This window comes from Mercurialis annua, linkage group LG1-X, assembly GCF_937616625.2.
Source record: "Mercurialis annua linkage group LG1-X, ddMerAnnu1.2, whole genome shotgun sequence".
NCBI classification, from domain to species: Eukaryota; Viridiplantae; Streptophyta; class Magnoliopsida; order Malpighiales; family Euphorbiaceae; genus Mercurialis; species Mercurialis annua.
The window spans coordinates 2,530,945-2,547,376 of NC_065570.1; the positions used below are offsets into that span (position 1 = coordinate 2,530,945).

General features: G+C 31.6%; 3 protein-coding genes across 5 annotated transcripts; 2 read left to right on the forward strand and 1 right to left on the reverse strand.

The window, feature by feature from the left end:
* The first annotated feature begins 61 nt into the window (after nt 1–61).
* Nucleotides 62–1,309, forward strand: LOC126665096 (syntaxin-124-like). Its single transcript, XM_050357795.2, has one exon. The coding sequence runs from the start codon at nt 296–298 to the stop codon at nt 1,208–1,210; it is 915 nt and encodes a 304-aa protein (XP_050213752.1). The 5' UTR covers nt 62–295; the 3' UTR covers nt 1,211–1,309.
* A 638-nt stretch (nt 1,310–1,947) lies between these two features.
* Nucleotides 1,948–3,707, reverse strand: LOC126665097 (vacuolar protein sorting-associated protein 28 homolog 1). 3 transcript variants are annotated; one of them, XM_050357796.1, is made up of 2 exons: nt 3,590–3,707; nt 1,948–2,834 (listed from the first exon to the last, which is right to left on the reverse strand). In XM_050357796.1, the coding sequence occupies exon 2, from the start codon at nt 2,707–2,709 to the stop codon at nt 2,080–2,082; it is 630 nt and encodes a 209-aa protein (XP_050213753.1). In that variant the 5' UTR covers nt 2,710–2,834; nt 3,590–3,707; the 3' UTR covers nt 1,948–2,079. The 3 variants fall into 3 exon arrangements, with proteins under 3 accessions (XP_050213753.1, XP_050213754.1, XP_050213755.1); XM_050357797.2 differs by lacking the exon at nt 3,590–3,707 and adding an exon at nt 3,425–3,565; XM_050357798.2 differs by lacking the exon at nt 3,590–3,707 and adding an exon at nt 2,961–3,415.
* A 2,157-nt stretch (nt 3,708–5,864) lies between these two features.
* On the forward strand, nt 5,865–10,663 carry LOC126660839 (uncharacterized). Its single transcript, XM_050354532.1, has 5 exons — nt 5,865–7,478; nt 7,928–8,112; nt 8,202–8,372; nt 9,387–9,839; nt 10,021–10,663. The coding sequence occupies exons 1-5, from the start codon at nt 5,993–5,995 to the stop codon at nt 10,486–10,488; spliced, it is 2,763 nt and encodes a 920-aa protein (XP_050210489.1). The 5' UTR covers nt 5,865–5,992; the 3' UTR covers nt 10,489–10,663.
* Nucleotides 10,664–16,432: the final 5,769 nt, after the last annotated feature.

Below are 16,432 nucleotides of genomic sequence, written 5' to 3' on the forward strand. Positions count from 1 at the left end.
CATACTTTATAATCATTCTAAAACAACCTTCAGTTAAGCTTGTCTGGTCCTTAAATCAAACTAACTTAAAGCCTCTCATACCTTAATTTTCATTTCTTAATCTTTACTTATCTCACATTAATTTTCTTGGTGACAGTTTTTTCTGGTTTTTCTCGCTTCCTCCTCATTAGGCTTAGCAATTAATGAAGAGGAAGATGAAATTAACACAAGCTTAACCTAATTAGTATTACATTAATATAATTTATTCATATCAAACAAGAAAACTTGCAACACAAGAAACAAAAAAAAAGACAAGATGAATGATTTATTCTCAAATTCGTTCAAGAAATACACCGATTTGAAACAGCAAGCGTATCTCGATGATATCGAGTCGGGTAAAGAACCGATGAACCTCGATAAATTCTTCGGGGATGTCGAGAATGTCAAGGAGGATATGCAAACTGTTGAGAGGCTGTATAAGAGTTTACAAGAAGCAAATGAAGAAAGCAAAACTGTGCATAATGCGAAAACTATGAAGACTCTTCGGTCTCGAATGGACACGGATGTCGAACAAGTTCTGAAACGAGCCAAAATGATCAAGACAAAACTTGAAGCTTTAGAACGATCAAATGCAGCTGCAAGAAATACTCCAGGTTGCGGTCCGGGATCATCAGCGGATCGAACCAGGACGTCTGTCGTGAGCGGATTGGGTAAAAAACTTAAGGATCTCATGGGCGATTTTCAAGATCTTCGAGCTAAAATATCAGCAGAATATAAAGAAACCGTGGAACGAAGGTATTTCACGATTACCGGAGAGCAGGCGAGCGAAGAGACGATCGAGAATTTGATTTCGAGCGGAGAAAGCGAAAGTTTCTTGCAGAAAGCGATTCAGGAACAAGGAAGAGGTCAGATTCTTGATACGATTTCGGAAATTCAAGAACGACACGATGCGGTGAAGGAGATCGAGAAGAATTTGCTTGAGCTTCATCAGGTTTTCTTGGATATGGCTGCTCTTGTGGAAGCTCAGGGTCATCAGCTTAATGATATTGAGAGTCATGTGGCTCATGCTAGCTCGTTCGTCCGGCGAGGGACCGATCAGCTTCAAGATGCCAGAGAATATCAGAAAAGCTCCAGGAAGTGGACGTGCATTGCCATTTATGGCGGAATTATTGTAGTCTTATTGCTGCTATTGCCATTTATACCAACAATTTTGACTTTTTTAGGACATTAAAAACTAAGTAAAGCCATTTTTCTTCTTGTAACTCCAATTTATGTACATGAATTTCATTGTAATGGGAGATTGTTAGATTATTATGCTACTTTTGGAAAATTAGTTCCACATATCCAGAGATTGATTGCTTGTTTATGGATACTTCATTCAATTAACCTTTTCCGTTTTAGAAATCCGAAAAGTTAGATGTTTCGAACATAAAATTTCATTTTTAACAAAAAAAAATTACATTAACATTCCCATTTTAGGAATCTGAAAGTGATGTTTCGGACATACTCATTTTTAAGATAATAAACCTTCAAGTAACATTGTTTCGACAATGTCCGTATCCATGTCCGTTTTACATTGACAATAACAGAGGCTCTGTTTCAACCAGACCAGAGGATCATGTTAAAACATTGACAATAACAGAGAACCTCTGTTTCTACCAGACCAGAGGATCTTGTTAGTCGGAAACCATAACAATTCTGCATTTTTCGGAATCAACAGAAACGAGCTGAGTTCATAGCAAACCATATTGCACGGAATGACATCTATAGCAAGCTACATATCACACAAACTTATTGAATTTTTTAACTCCAAAACTTTATATTTATAATCTATTCTCGTAAAATCATCAAAATACGCATTTCACCATCTCCGTTTCAGTATAATATAGATGACAAGAGGTAACAATCAAAAGATGAGAAGAGTAATAAGGTACTAAATTGAAGTACAAACAATATACACAATAACCGTAACACAACAAATAATCTCAATTCAGCCATTCACAAAACGTATAGAAGCTGTTACAAAATTAGTAATTCTTCATCTCATTACTGAGAAGTTCAATCAACAACAAGATACTATATTGAATAACTCAAACCAAGTCAAGTACCATCACTAGGCAAAGCTGCCATAAACGAGTTGTAGGAGGACTCGAGATCGAAGTGTAATTGTCGAGCCTGCTGCTCTGTTAACTCATCAGATGCTCCCATCTTAGACAGCCTTAAAATCCACTCTTTCATCTTTATTTTCCCCTCAAAATCTGCTGTTAAGATGCTTAGTTTATTAAGTGAAGCCGAGAGGTCCGAGAGCACAGGGTAAACCTGATCGACCGCCACCATGTTCAGTTTCAATGAATCCATAGCTGTAATGAAGTTCTGCACACATTCCGCCACAATGGCAGCCGATGTAGTCCCTGTAGCCGCTGAAGCAGCTCGGTGTTCTACCGTGGCAGGCACCCCAGAAGTCACCAAACGGTTTATGGCAGCCGGACAATCCATCTTGTACGTGTCTGCAAACCGCTCGATGCTAGGCACTATGTCTTTCAATGTGGAAGCTAGGGTTTTAAAATGAGCGATAAGTTTCTGGCATTCCATTTCGTAATCTGATGAGGAAATGATGTCACGGATATAGGCCTTTTCGAGCTTCTCTGTGGCTTTAATTATGGCATAGAGCTCGGCAAAATTCTCATACATTTCTCTTTCGCGCTTGTCGTTCCATAGCTTGACCTCCATTATATATATATTTAGAAAACAAGAAACAAAATATATCAACCTCTGGCTGTTAGATATACAGTAGGATGTGCTCGGAGGATTGGAGAAGAGAACGGGACACGCGCAAAGAGCACTAGCCTTCTTTGCTGAAAAACAACCAAATAGCAGAAGATGAAACAGTATCAGTCATCTATTAGACAAATAATGCAGGTACCAAAACATAGCACCTACATAACATGAACACGAAAAGGTGATATTTAAAGGTTTCCTACTTCAAAAACGAAGTTTCGTGACCTCGTTTCGGACACGCTTTTGAATGAAATGTTCGTGCTACTTAACATAACACGCAGTCTCAAGTTTACAATCAAAAAATACAATGTTCATCATGTAGTTTACATGAATCTTCCATGTAAATCATAAGATCACCAAATGAACCACTTAATAACTCACAATGGACTGGAAATTAACTCAAAATTCACCAACTAAGCAACAATTAACAAACTAAATAAGCTACAAGTTGAACAAATAAACAAGAAGAAACAAAAACAAAACCCAGCTGTAGAACAAAGTTCTCCATCATCAAAATATATCCAACAGAGCAAAATGTTCAACTCAACCAATCAAAACAAAAACACATACAAACAAACAAAAAGACCACAAAATCAAAAATTAAAAAGAACCCAGAAAAAATTAACCAAAACCCATTTCGATCACCAAACCAAAACCACAACTTTACCTCTAAATCATCTCAAAATGCTTAACCAACCCGAAAAAAAACTAAAAAAACAAAACAAAAACACCCACAAAAAAGCTCTCTCCTTTATTATTATTTTTTGATTTTCAGAATCTTAAAACAACCGGTATGGAAAATATATACGATTTGAAAGAAAAGGGTACTTACAGAAGTGAAAAAACGCGGCTTTGAATAACGTGAAGCCTCTGATTTATGTAATATTTTTTCCTCTGCAAAAAAGTTTTAAAAAAGCAAAAAAAAATGAAATTGTATTATGAGAGAGAGAGGGGTTGCGTGTGGGCTGCCTTATATTATTATTACTGCTTACGGCATCTACGTGTAGCAGTTGAGAGAGATGACCTATGAATTTTATTAATTATTTACAAGCAAATTACTCTAAAATCCTCAATTTTTACCATAATTAACAGTTCGGAATCCTTATTTTAAAAGTCTATTTAATCGTCTCTCAATTTTAATTCTACTAACTAAGAGACTCTTCCGTTAATTTGAAAATCAAATCGTTTAACGGAATTGAAATCGAAATATCAAATCGTTTAACAAAATTAAAATTGAGAAATCAAATCGTTCATTAAATTAAAGGTGGAGTACCAAATCGTTTGAAAATAAATGTCAAAATTAACGGAAGGGTTTAATAGTTAACGAAATTGAAACTGAGTGAACATTAAATAAACTTTTGAAACAAGGGACACCAAACTATTAATTATAATATATCTTAGGGACTTTAGCGTAATTTGGTCTTTTATTAATAAAAGAGTTATTATTATTTATATTTTAATCTTTTTTATTTAAAAATTAGACAATATGGTCTCTTATTTTTATTTGTCAATAGTTTAGTCCCTATATTTTTGTAGGGTTAAATTAATCTCCAAATATGAGAAACGAAATCGTTGACAAAAGAAAACAAATTATTAAAAAAAATAAAAACAAAGGACCAAATAATTTCGTTGACTAGATTGAATGGACTACATTATTGATTGAATAAAAATAAAGAACTATATTATTTACTAATTTTTAAATAAAAATAATAAAAATATAAATTATGATAAATATAAATATTCTCATAGTATTTTGATCTCAATAAAGTATGATGGTCCGTTACGTTGTGTTTTAGGGTGTGCTATGGTGATATGATGTTACATTGGATTTTCATAGGGTTGCAGTAATCGCACGGTCATTTTTGCCTCAATCATTCTTTTCACCTACGGGCAATCCCAATGTGGATTTTTAGCTTTAGGCCCATCTTGTTTCGTTTCTTATAGGGAACCCAAAAATCTATCATCATAAAAATGCTAGATAATATGTACTTTAAATTTTATAAAAATAAATAAAATAAAAATAAACTACTTTTAAATCCTTCACATATGTTATAATTACATTTTGAAACAAGCTTCGTAGTTTTTCTTCCTAAATGCCCAAAATCTGATTCACGTCGAAAAGAAGCCTTTTATAGTTCTTCGAATTCACTTGCTTTTTTTAATATATTTTTGAGAAAGGAAACAGAAATGATCTACTAAAGTTTCTCTTTAAAAAGTTATAAAGCATAAGAGCTGTCGATGTCGATAGAAGGAGATTTAAACCGACATTCCTTCCAAATAATTTGGCGCAAGTCTTTGGTGCAATTCTATTACACTCTTTGTTGGCCACATCATCGGTGAACTGAGCTAATAATATTATAACACGCTATCAAACAATAATAATATTGTAATATACTCTCTTCGTCTTATAAATATAGGTTAAATAGAATTTGCACATAAATTAAGAAATAATAGTTAAAGTAGTTATATTTTATTAACTTCCAATAATAATCTTAATTTAATTATTTAAATATTTTAAATATTAGTAATTTATATTATGGGAGAGATAACAATTGTGTTGGAATTATAATTAAATTTTTAAAAGATAAATTTATTATTAATTTTATATTGTATAAAGTGATAATTAATGATGATTTATAAAATATAACGAAAATGGTTGAAATGAATGAAGGTTAACATTGGTATTATTCAAATTAATATAATAATTTTGCCTATATTTTGAGAGGTCTAAAATAGCTGTTTTGCCTATTTTTTGGAATGGAGGGTATAAATATTACTATATATACATATTTGTTGTAATTTTATTATTATTTTAATAAAATATTATAATGCAATTGAATCAATTCACAAATGACTTAGGGATTGAATCTATTTTTTTTTTCATTTTTTTTATTGTTTAAAATTCAAACTATGCAGTATTATTTTTCATTTTTGTTAATATTTTTTTTCTTTTTTTTTTCTCATCAACTAAATCAAAATTTAACTAGTAAAAAATAAATATTTAAGTTAGTTTTTAAACATGGATCATATAGCTAGTAGAACTATGGGCTAAAACTGTGGCCCAACAAGATAATCAATTTATATTATATCTCCTAATCGAATTCCCCAAAAGATCAGATTCATCATAGAACTGTGGCCCATCTATTTATGTTTCTCTTCCGGCAAATTTATTTATTTCCGATCAGACTCTGGTAGTGGTTTTACTAAATCTTGCGCTTCAAATTTCCCAATACCCATGTCTATACCCAAGGAGCTCTACCCTTCTCAAGAGGATCTCTTGTACGAAGAGGAGCTCCTCAGAAATCCTTTCAGTTTGAAGCTATGGTGGCGCTACCTGGTGGCCCGCCGTGAAGCTCCGTTCAAGAAGCGGTTTGTTATTTATGAGAGGTCACTCAAAGCTCTACCCGGTAGTTATAAGCTTTGGCACGCTTATCTCAAGGAGCGTCTCGAAATTGTAAGAAACTTACCCATTACTCATTCCCAATATGAAACCCTAAATAATACATTTGAAAGAGCTTTGGTTACGATGCATAAAATGCCCAGAATTTGGATTATGTACTTGGAGAGTTTGACGAAGCAGCAGTTGATTACGCGTACTCGGAAAACTTTTGACAGGGCGCTTTGTGCGTTGCCTGTAACACAGCATGACAGGATTTGGGAGCTGTATTTGAAGTTTGTGAGTCAGGAGGGTATGCCGATCGAGACTTCGCTTAGGGTTTACAGGAGATACTTGAAGTATGATCCTAGTCATATTGAGGATTTTATTGAGTTTTTGGTGAATTCGCAGCTTTGGCAAGAGTCGGCTGAGAGGTTAGCTTCTGTACTTAATGATGATCAATTTTATTCGATTAAAAGGAAAACGAAGCATACGCTGTGGTTAGAATTGTGTGAGTTGCTTACTAAGCATGCGAAGGAGGTGTCTGGTTTGAATGTAGATGCTATTATTAGAGGTGGTATTAGGAAGTTTACAGATGAGGTTGGCAGGTTGTGGACGTCGCTTGCTGATTATTACATCCGAAGGGGGTTGTTTGAGAAGGCGAGGGATATTTTTGAGGAGGGTATGACTACTGTGGTTACAGTTAGGGATTTTAGTGTTATTTTTGATGCATATTCACAGTTTGAAGAGAGTATGGTTGCTCATAAGATGGAGCATTTGGATTTGAGTGATGAGGAAGATGATTCCCTTGATGAGAATGATGACGAGAAAGTTGAAGATGTTCGTATGGAAGTAAACTCTAAGTTTGAGAAGATGATACTAAAAGGATTTTGGTTACATGATGATAAAGATGTAGATTTGATGCTGGCCCGGTTGGAATATCTCATGGATAGGAGACCAGAATTGGCTAATAGTGTACTTCTACGGCAAAATCCACATAATGTGGAACAATGGCACAGGAGGGTTAAGCTTTTTGAGGGTAACCCAACTAAGCAGATACTGACTTATACTGAGGCAGTAAGGACAGTTGATCCTATGAAAGCAGTGGGGAAACCCCACACGTTGTGGGTTGCGTTTGCTAAGCTGTATGAAACTCACAATGATCTTGTCAATGCAAGGGTAATTTTTGACAAGGCAGTGCAAGTGAACTATAAAACTGTAGATAATCTAGCTAGCATCTGGTGTGAGTGGACTGAAATGGAACTTAGACACAAAAACTTCAATGGTGCACTAGAGCTGTTGAGACGGGCCACAGCAGAACCATCAGTTGAGGTCAAACGGAGAGGTAATACACTGAGTCTTCCCTTATTTTAATTTTCATTCACTCTGCATTCAATGGCTAGCCAATTCTGTTATTGTCTGCAAACTTAATGTACATGAATAAACTTGCCAGGTTTTCTTACCTTTTTTCGAACTATCCCTATTCCATAGATAGATAAACTCTATGCGGGTGAGATTTCTATGTTTGAAACCGGCTAGTCAATGTTTATCTGTACGGTTTCAGCTTTTAAGAATGACTTGTGCTTGCAAAAGAATTATTTCATAATAACTTGTATGAGTTCAAGCCTGTTGATTTTTTTTCTTTTTCCTAAGGATTTTAAATTTTTACTTGATTTTTAGGTGAATGTAAGAAATTATAAATTGACTAATGCTTAATAAACTTCATAGGGAGGTTTGAAATCTGGAAATTAACTCCTTGACTCCTGACATTTTGCTTATGCTATCTTCCTGCAGTTGCTGCTGATGGCAATGAACCAGTACAGATGAGGCTGCACAAGTGCCTCAGACTCTGGACCTTCTATGTCGATATGGAAGAGGGCCTTGGAGACTTGGAATCCACTCGAGCAGTTTATGAGCGGATTCTGGACCTTAAAATAGCCACACCACAGATTATTATCAATTATGCTTTGCTTCTAGAAGTATGGTCGTATGCAATTCTACTGTAGCATTTGTGTTTTTTGTTGCCTTTATTGGTATGAACTGACATCATATATTGCGGCTTGTGCAGGAACATAAATATTTTGAAGATGCTTTCAAGGTATATGAAAGGGGAGTGAAAATATTCAAATATCCTCACGTGAAAGACTTATGGGTCACATATCTTTCAAAGTTTGTGAAAAGATACGGGAAGACAAAATTGGAACGGGCAAGAGAGTTGTTTGAACATGCTATCAGCATGGTATGCACTTTAATCTTACATTGGATATTAATAAAAACATGAAAGAATTTTAAACTATCTTAAGATATGAAGCTCTCTTATCAAGAGCTCCTGGGTATGCGTAGCTCCCCGTTTGAGCTCAAACAATCACCATAGCTCCACACCACAGTAATCTCTAGAAAAGACAACCTTCAAAAGAAGGTTGTCGCTTTATGACTTGATCCTTGTCTAGGAGTCTTAACATAATGATATTGGATAATGTCTCATGAACTTTCTGCTGTATAGTTGTTTTGAGATTGCTTTTATTGTTAGCTTAAAAGGTGTTGATTATTATGTGCAACTGTTATTCTTGTTGAATATGTGTATTTGAACAATGTTTCTGATGGTTATGTGGAACGGTCTATAGAAGTCTGCATGTGTGCATATTGTGCAACTCTGATCTAAATGAGACCTGTAATCTGTTGTTTAAAGTTTAACCATAACATTTTGTAACTCGTGTCATTAATTTCCTTGCTAGCTAATCATTTTGGTGCGGATTTGATTATTATATGTTTGCTGTAGGAATTCTCTAGGTAATATCTACTTTATGAATTTTGCTTTCAGGAGAGGTTGCTTGTCCACAATCTAGTCGTGCAAACATTTTGAGCTAGGTCTTTGATTATTGAGAATTTATATTGGACTTAGAAATGGCACTATTTGTATCACGATTCACAAGCAAACACATGATTGTGATACAATGAAAACATTTTGGGGTAAGTTCAAGTGAGGGGAGTTTTTCTTTGTAAAATTTAAATATGTATGTATACACTCATTATTTAAGCTTATCATTTTTACCAGATTAACCAATTGGACCAATGCTATGCATTTAACTCTTTGATATGGAAATACAATAATTATTCTAGATTTTTATTTGTCTTTTTAGCTAAATTGTGCTGATACGGTGTTTCTATGCTTTTCTGCATGGGTTATGCTAATTTATCTCTGTTCATAGTATTTGTGTAGACACTGACCTTCTGTGTAATTTACTTTTACCAGGCTCCTGCTGATGCGGTGAAACCTTTGTACCTTCAATATGCGAAGCTGGAAGAAGATTGTGGTTTGGCAAAGCGAGCTATGCAGGTTTATGATCAATCAACTAAAGCTGTCCCTAATAATGAAAAGTTGGGAATGTATGAAATCTATATTGCCCGTGCTGCTGAGATATTTGGTGTCCCCAAGACAAGAGAGATTTATGAGCAAGCCATTGAGGCCGGTCTCCCCGACAAAGATGTAAAAACAATGTGTTTGAAGTATGCCAAGTTGGAAAAGAACTTGGGCGAAATTGATCGTGGGCGTGCCATATATGTATTTGCATCTCAGTTTGCTGATCCACGATCTGATGCCGAATTCTGGAATGAGTGGCATGAATTCGAGGTGCAACATGGCAACGAGGACACGTTTCGAGAAATGTTGCGTATTAAACGAAGTGTTTCTGCAAGCTATAGCCAGGTATGTTTTTTAGTATCACATTCTTACCCACTTCATTAATTAGTATGAAATTTTCTGCGCTCTTGTCAAAGATCAAATGGTTATCTTTGTTTTTGCATCTTTTATTATCTTTGTTTTTGCATCTTTTACCGAATTTGAGTGGTTTAGTTAGTTAACCTTTTATTCTCATTTGTCACCGCAGACACACTTTATCCTGCCGGAGTATTTGATGCAGAAGGATCAAAGGCTAAACATTGATGAGGCTAAAGACAAGTTGAAACAAGCTGGGGTGCCTGAAGATGAAATGGCTGCTCTAGAAAGGCAGTTAACTGCCCCGTTGGCCAACAATACAACTGCAAAAGATAGCGGCAGGAAAGTCGGGTTTGTGAGTGCTGGGGTAGAATCCCAGACTGACGATGGAGTGGTGAAGCTTAATGCAAACCGTGAGGACATCGAAATACCAGAAGAAAGCGACTCTGAAGATGATGATGAAACAGTTGAAATTACGCAAAAAGATGTTCCATCTGCTGTCTTCGGAGGATTGGCTGGGAAGAGGAGCGAGATGGAAAACGATAAAGCCGGAGATGACACCACTGCCGCCGCAAAGGCCAACGATGGCGAAAGCCGTCTTGGTGCGCTTGCCAGACTAAAAAGACAAAGACAAGGCTGAAAGGCGTCTTGGTATTCATTTTCGGGTATTCATTTTCCGATTCTGATAGTTGATAGAATAGCTGATGTACATTCCTTGAATTAAGAGACTGTTACAATTCCTCATCAGTCTGCTATTAGATAATGTCAGTATTTCGATTGATGGTGTTCTCTATGTTAAGGTTATCTTCTTCCTAGTTTTTGTTTGATTGTTTGATTTCTGTTTCGTTTGATGTCTGCTCTTTTAGAGAAATTCTAGCCAGGAAATTTGAACCATGTTTTTGGTCAATTTTATTTGGGTAGTTACAATAGAAATAGTGTAAATAAAAAAGAGTTTAAACAGTTTCTTGATTTGCACCAAAATGGAAGGATTTGATTGTTTCATTTTTACTGCTGTACATATATCAATAATTAATTAATTAAGAACAAAAATAACAACATAGTTGCAAGAGCCATATAACAAACAGAATATGTATTAGTAGTCATTTTTTTGTCTTTTATGTAAGCATTATTCAATAAAATATAGAACAATGTTGTTATGCATCATGCACAGTTTATCATTTTAATGATTTTGGTTGGGATTGGAGGCATGGGCAAATCTGATGTTTAAACTTGCTTTATGACACTAATTTTTTCTTCTAATAATCATGGTAACGAACAGTGCAGGCTCCGGTGCCTAGCAAGAAGTTTAGAGTAATTTCTTTAAAAAATATGATAGTACTGTGAATAAAAAAGTTATGTATTTTTATGTAATTGAGATATATTATTTTTTATACATTATACATTATGCATTATGTGATATGAATTAGTATATTATTATTTATTAACTTCTCTTATGTGTTTTTTTTATTTGTAGTTTATGATTTCAACAATGTCTTTAGTGAGAAGTTTAGTGTACCGTTTTATTTAAAAAAACTAGTTTCGCATTACGTGCTATGCACGTGGCTCCTAACGTAATTTGTCGATGAACATATTAGTAAATTTATTATAATTATATCAATTTTTTATTCATAAGTAATATTAAATTAGTTAAAAAAATTGTAAAAATAAATATAATATATTCGGTTATTAAATTTTTTTCCATGCTGAATTTATTCTTATTTTGGTTTTATAATAATCATAATTAAATGATTAACTTAATTTTATTAATAATATTTTTAAAAATAATAAGATAGAAGTTTAAATAATAATATATTGACCAAAGACAGTATTTTAATTTTGTAGTTCAATCAAACTAAAAGACAGGTATTCCTACTGATTTGGAGACAATTTAGTTATTTTTTACATAATAAAAGTTAAATTGGAGATAATTTAGCAACCTATTCTAATTAGGACTTTAATTACAATAATGATTAATTAAATAACTAATTAGTTAATGACTATAAAACCTTTATTTAGTAGTAAACTGAAAAGGATTATTCAGTAAATTTGTCTGTCCCCCCCCCCCTCCATCCGTGCTTTTATATATAGTATAGATGTATCCAAGTTGTCTGAGAAATGTATACAAAATGTATCCAAGTTGTTTTTAAAATTTAATTTTTATATGTATACAAATTACAAATTTTTCTATTTTATATTCAAGATTATTATCTAAGAGTTTGTTATATTTTCATCTTAACTTTATATAAATTTTGAAGATGTAGAGGAAGAGACTGAAACTTTCAAAAAGGCTAATTATTAGGTGCTAGCAGCCAAAAGAATTGTAAAAATTCGTTGCAATCGAACCTCATCAACCCCGTCATCCAATCCATTTGCTGGAAGTGCATAATTTAATAGAGTTTAATCCAATTTATTTCAATTCTTAACAATAAAGTTTAATTCAATTTTTATTAAAAAAAATGATAATGCATTTCTTTAGAAAATATGATAGCACTGCGAATGAAAAAGTGATGTATTATTTATGTATTTCAGATGTATCATTTGTTTATATTATTTAATGTGTTATTTTTTACCTTTTTACGTATTATTTGATATGGATTAGTATATTATTATTTGCTAACTTCTCTTATGTGTTTTTTTATTTATAGTTTATGGTTTCAACAATGTCTTTAGTGATAACTTTAGTAAACTGTTTTTTTAAAAAAATATTTAAGTTGTATCTGAGATGTATACAAAATATATTCAAGTTGTTTTTTAAATTTAATTTTTATTTGTATGTAAATTACAAATATTTCTTTTTTATATATAAGATTTATTATCTAAGAGTTTAACCTTTGGCTTAATGGCGTAAAAATCATAAATTTTAGTGTGTTTTATAAATTTAACATAAACTTTCAATTTTGACAAATTAATACACAAACTTTTGATTTTTTTTTTCAATTTTAGCACCAATCAATTTTCCTTCAAAAAAATAGAGAAAAATGCTGACGTGGACGCCGAAATAGTGGTTATTCCGGTGTTTTTTCACGGAAAATTGATCGGTGCTAAAATTGCAAAAAATCAAAAGTTTATGTATTAATTTGCCAAAATTGAAAGTTTATATTAAATTTGCAAAACACGCTAAAGTTTGTGATTTTTTACGCAATTAAGCCTTTACCTTGTCATGTTAATTTTATATATTTTGATTAATGATGTGTAATAAAACAGATTGGCAATGTAATGCTTTCGGTAACAAATGAACTTGTTATTACGTTCCAAAAAATGTTAGGAAATGAGATCATCGATAAAACATCCCCAGTTATGATACATTATAGACTGATATTTTTAAAAATTATAAACGTTTTTTTTATAGAATAAGTGTTAAGTTATCATATATTATAGATTCATTTCTTTATATACAATTTATACATTATAATATTTATATTATTAAAATTAGGGTTAATTGCACCAAAAACCACTAACTTCTGCGTGTTTTTGGTATAACATAATCTTTTTTTCTTGGCATAAAAAATCATCAACTTTTATTTTTTGGCATATTCGTCCACATTCCGTTTCTTTTGAAAAATTAAGCGCAAAACGACGTCGTTTTAGCGCAAAACGTCGTCATTTTACATTCAAAACGGTGCCGTTTCACATCCCGTGGACAAATATGCCAAAAAATGAAAGTTGGTGATTTTTTATGCCAAGAAAAAAGATTATGTTAAATACCAAAAACACGCGAAAGTTGGTGATATTTTTATGCAATTAAGCCTTAAAATTTATATATGTATCAAAGATGCATTATTAAAATTGTATTTGATATATATTTGTATATTTTAAGATGTATTATGTATAAATAGTGTATAAAAAACGTGTCATTTGTGTATTTTGTATATATATATTACATCATACATATTTTCATAATATATAATTTATATATTTTTATAACATTTAAAACATATTTTTGATATGATATATATACACACATCATACATACTTTCATAATATATAATTTATATATTTTTATAACATTTAAAACATATTTTTTGATATGATATATATACACGTCATCTATTTTGATAGATATATAGGAAAAACAATGCTTAAAATATGTTTCATATACATAAAAGATACACATAGTTATTTAATGCTTTTGATAAGTATATTTAAGATGTATCGTATGTATCGATAAGTATCTGAGATATATAAATTACGCATTTGAAATACTAATACTAATACACCTCTAATACATCATAAATACACCACTGGTACATCTTCTATAGTTCGAATCATCCAAGTATAATAATTTGAAGAGCTCATTGTGACAAAACCACATCCTCGACTAATTTAAGTTTTTGGGTTCTTTGAGACATGCAACAGATTCATCTAACAATAAAATTAAGTACAATTGTCTAATTATTGAAATTGATTCATTAATTAACCAAATAAAATCATAAAAATTGAAATTGAGCTGCAGTTATGTTCTGATACAATTGTAATACATAAAAGATACATATTCAAATATTTTCGAAACGTTGACCTATGTTGATGCGTGATTGACGCACGTATCAGACGCGCTTTTAATGCGTTTTGACAGCTGTTTGACGCGTTTTAACAGCTGCTGACACGTTTTTTGTGCCTTTTTTTGTTATTTGAGTAAGACATGTGTCTCTTATTTAGTGGTTGGATATAAAATGTAAACTTTTTAAATTTTTAGGGGCTAGTGTAATAAATGAGTTTAGTTAATATTTTCATAAATTTTATTAATATTTTGTGTAACTTTGTAATCTTTCTAAAAAAAATTGTGAGATAGGTTTATGTTATGAACTGCCACAATTTTTTAGGCATAAAGTTGCGTTTGGTAAGTTGTATATTTGGTTGAATCAAAAGAATTATATTTCAGTCAAATCAGACAAATTTGATTGATTGATACTTAATCGGACTTTAATTTACTTGATAAATTAGTAAGTAACATAATTTATTAAAAAATTTATATAAATACTAACAATAATTTTTTTTAAAATAATTGCCAAAATGATTAGTACTTATGTTAATTATTCATACGGTATAAGTTGAGGAAAATTTAATGGTGCGGAGCATGTAAAATTGCATTAGTTGGACTGAACGCAACCCTGCACTGGTATGACCCATCACAAAAGACTTAGGTGCATTTGGATGTTTAATTTTGAATTTTGAATTCATAAATTTATATTTATAGGCATAATTATTTATATTTTTTTATTATATTTTTATTTATGGCATCACCTCTCAAAATCTTCATCTTTAGCCTATTTTTTTGGCCTAATTACTTAAAAACCACTCAGCTTGTAACTTTCTTTCATTTATACCACGACCTAGGAAAATTTTCAATTGTACCATATTTTCGATTTTTATGTTTCGTTTGTACCCCAAGAGTAATTTTTTTGATAATTTAATTAATTTAAAGATGAAAATATTAAAAACAAGATACATAAATGATTAACATTAACGTTTTATTAGAATATAGGTTAAAAATAAATGACTAATTTAAACTTTTTTTTAAAAGAAAATAGGTCAATTCAACTCATTAGGGTAGAGATGAAACATAAAAATCAAAAATAGGGTACAATTGAAAATTTTCATAGGTCATGGTATAAATGAAAAAAAGTTACAAGGTGGGTGGTTTTTAAGTAATTAACCCTTTTTTTCTTGGATTAATTCCATAAAAAATCACGAACTTTATACGAAATTTCATTTTAATCACTACTTTTAAAAGTTGTCATATAAAACCATGATCTTTTATTCTTTTTCAAATCTATCACCGATTATTTTTCGGTGTATTTTTACCTTTCATTTTTTTCAAATCAGCCTAGTTGCCACGTCAGCAAAAACACAATGAAAATTAATTTGGTGATAAATTTGAAAAAAAAATAAAAATTCATGGTTTTATATGACAACTTTTAAAAGTCGTGATTAAAATGAAATTTCGTGTAAAGGTCATGATTTTTTATGGAATTAATTCTTTTTTTCTTTTATAACCTCAACTCTCAGAATCTTCAATTTTATCCCAAACACCAATCTCATTCTATATACATTTCACAAAGTTAGGATGACTAATGTCACAAATTTTATATGGGACATAAATTTCATTCTAACATACGTTTCATCCTAAAATATAAGTTTGAAATTGCTTGCTAGTCCAAATTTGTTAATATCGGTTATGTAATACAATTTATTTTAAAAAAAATATATGAATTAATGAAGTATTGGAGGGAACTAATTTTATAATTAATAAGAGAATAAAGTATTTTACATAATGATAGAGCTATAGAATGTTTGAGTATTAAATCATCTTCCTCCATGAGGTTAACATTGTCATCAGTAATGCTATTCCACTTTGGTTCTATGAACAGTATGTGGACGGACATATTCATTGCATGATGTTGCACTACAAGAAAAGTGAATTTTAGAACGGTCTATTATAACGACCATTAAAATCGTTATAATACATATACTTTTTATAACAATTATTTTAATGTCGTTTCTAAATATAATTATTTTACAACGCCTAATAAAATCGTTATTAAAAGTTATACTTTTAGCAACTACTTAATTTATATCGTTTTTAA